This window comes from Galleria mellonella, unplaced genomic scaffold (genome assembly GCF_026898425.1).
Source record: "Galleria mellonella isolate WM207_F2 unplaced genomic scaffold, CSIRO_AGI_GalMel_v1 utg9957, whole genome shotgun sequence".
Taxonomy (NCBI): domain Eukaryota; kingdom Metazoa; phylum Arthropoda; class Insecta; order Lepidoptera; family Pyralidae; genus Galleria; species Galleria mellonella.
The window spans coordinates 1-2,419 of NW_026442185.1; the positions used below are offsets into that span (position 1 = coordinate 1).

Sequence of the window (2,419 nt, forward strand, 5' to 3'; positions counted from 1 at the left end):
TAACGTAACAACATTTTCGGAAATTTACAGTGGCATGAATGAAACACGAAATAAAATGGAACATGAGTGAAAAAAAATTTTAATATTGGTTAAAACTGGTTTATATCTGACCGCAGAACCTGAAAATGTTGAACATATGTAATATTATGTATGTAATTTGAAGTAGTGAAGCGTAATCAATAAGACACTCAATTTCGAATTTTTTGATGATACGTTATTCATTTGAAGAATTTGAAAAATATTCCCGCCTTCATGAATAGAAATGAAGTGCGAAGATAGTGAGAATATCACTGTTCGCGACCACGAGCATTACGCTCGAGTAGCTAGGGGTTTTCAAAGCAATTCTTTGAGGCAAATGAAAAAGATAAAAGAACTAAGAAGGAAAGTTTTCCTGTTAACAAAAAAATGTCAAGCTCTGGAAAAAAACGTCATAATAACAAGCGATGCAAATGAACATGCGATAACATTCGCAAAGATGATTTTAAAGAAAAAAACTCCTACGATGAAAAGGAGAAATCAATGGCTTTAAACATCAATTATATGTCGACTAAGACATATAATTTTATGCGCGACGATTTGGGGTTTGCATTGCCCCACAAAAAAACACTTTTGCGTTGGCGTCCGATCCGGTATGTCTGCCCCGGTATCGACGAAAAAGTCTTGAACAATTTAAAAAAATTGTTCAAGACTTTAAACCAGAAGAACGCATATGCCAAATAATTTTCGACGAAGTCTCAATCAGAAAAGATCGGACGTACAACAAAGTACGAGATGTGATTGATGGCTTCGTCGATAATGGAGAAGGTCACCGGGAAAGCGTGATCGGCAATAAGTGTTGCTTTTTTCATGTTGAAAGGCCTAGTCGCAAAATGGAAATATGTAATTTCCTATTATGTGGCAAAAGATGGCGTAAAAGTGAATTTGTTAAATTTGCTCAAGAGCAATATAAATGCCTCGGAAGAAATCGGGCTTAAAATCAAGTCAATAGTGTGTGACCAAGGTGCACAAAATGCCAAATTGAGGCAACTATTAGACGCTACGACAGAAAAGCCATATTTCTTTCATAATGAAAGAAAAATATATATGATGTTTGACTATTGCCATTTAATAAAATGCATGCGCAATATGTTATTAAAGTATGACGTTGAAACGCAAGATGGGCTGACAACTTTTAAAGTTGTCCGAAAAATATATGCCATAGACCAGGCGAACGTTAATTTTAAAATGTGCCCTAAATTAACCTATTCGCATGTGTACCCCGCAAACTTGGAAAAAATGTCAGTGTCAAGAGCGACACAAATATTTAGCAATTCGGTCGCCGCGGCAATTGATATGGCAATAAAGGAAAATTTATTGGGCTCCGATGAGCATTTAAAAAAATGCGCTAAAGCAACCCAACTGCTGGTAAAAAGAATGAATGATCTGTTCGACGAATTGGATTGCAAGACGCTTTACAATCCAAATCCGCGAAGACGACCAATACAAAGAGATTGTATTGAAAAAATAAACAGATTAAAAGATCACATTCAATATATAAAAAATATTAAAAAGCCCAACAGCCAAATATTATGCCTCGATTCATTTGTATTAACAATAAATGCAATGATTGCATTGAGCGGCGATATATTCGATGAATATTCGAATATATCATTTATACTCTTAGGGAGAATGAACCAGGATGCACTGGAAAACTTTTTTTATAAGATACGGGCAAATTTAGGATGTAATAATCATCCATCAGCACACGAGATGCAATATATTGTTGCAAGGCTATTGTCCATGCATATATTGCGACGCAACTTCTCGCAAACAGGCAGCAATTGCGAAGAAGACGACGACATAAACCTTGATTGGAATATTGGCCAGGAAGACGACCTGAAAGAAAATTTAAAACCGTCTGAGCAACTTGCCGTGGAACAAATATATGTTCCAGATGAGCACTTTGCTCAGACCGAAAAACCAGCAGAAAAACAGGTTCGTCGCTATTATACTGGATATGCAATATACCAGAAGGTTTTTTATGTAGATTAAAGTGCGAAAAATGTGCATTTTAATGCGAAAGAGTGATATATCTTTACAAGACTCATCGGAAGCCCTTATAAGGTCAAAAAATTATAAAAGCGCAATGACCTAAGGCTGGTTAATCCCGATGATAGAGTCTTCGAGATAAGCCGCCTTCAAATGAGCCTGCTATAAAGAGCTCTTTATAGCAAAAAAACAGACGCTTCATTCATAAAAATAGACGCCGTACATCTCCCCGAGCATGCCTTTGCCAACAAGCGTCTTTTCGCGACGATGGCAAAAGCTAAAAATCATAAATTGAACAACTTTCTGATGCTTCTTCACAGAAAGAAGTGAGAAAAGTGGCAACATAGGAGTTGTCGATTTATAATATTTGTCTAAAATATTTTTCCGTGAC

At 36.2% G+C, this 2,419-nt stretch overlaps 1 protein-coding gene across 1 annotated transcript; it reads left to right on the forward strand.

The window, feature by feature from the left end:
* Window positions 1-519: 519 nt before the first annotated feature.
* LOC128202488 (uncharacterized) lies at window positions 520-1,974 on the forward strand (the record flags this gene model as incomplete). The annotated part of the gene is given in 3 exon segments (XM_052903031.1): window positions 520-676; window positions 679-804; window positions 905-1,974. Coding segments are annotated over 3 exon segments (1,353 nt in total), but the record flags the coding sequence as incomplete, so codon positions are not given.
* Window positions 1,975-2,419: the final 445 nt, after the last annotated feature.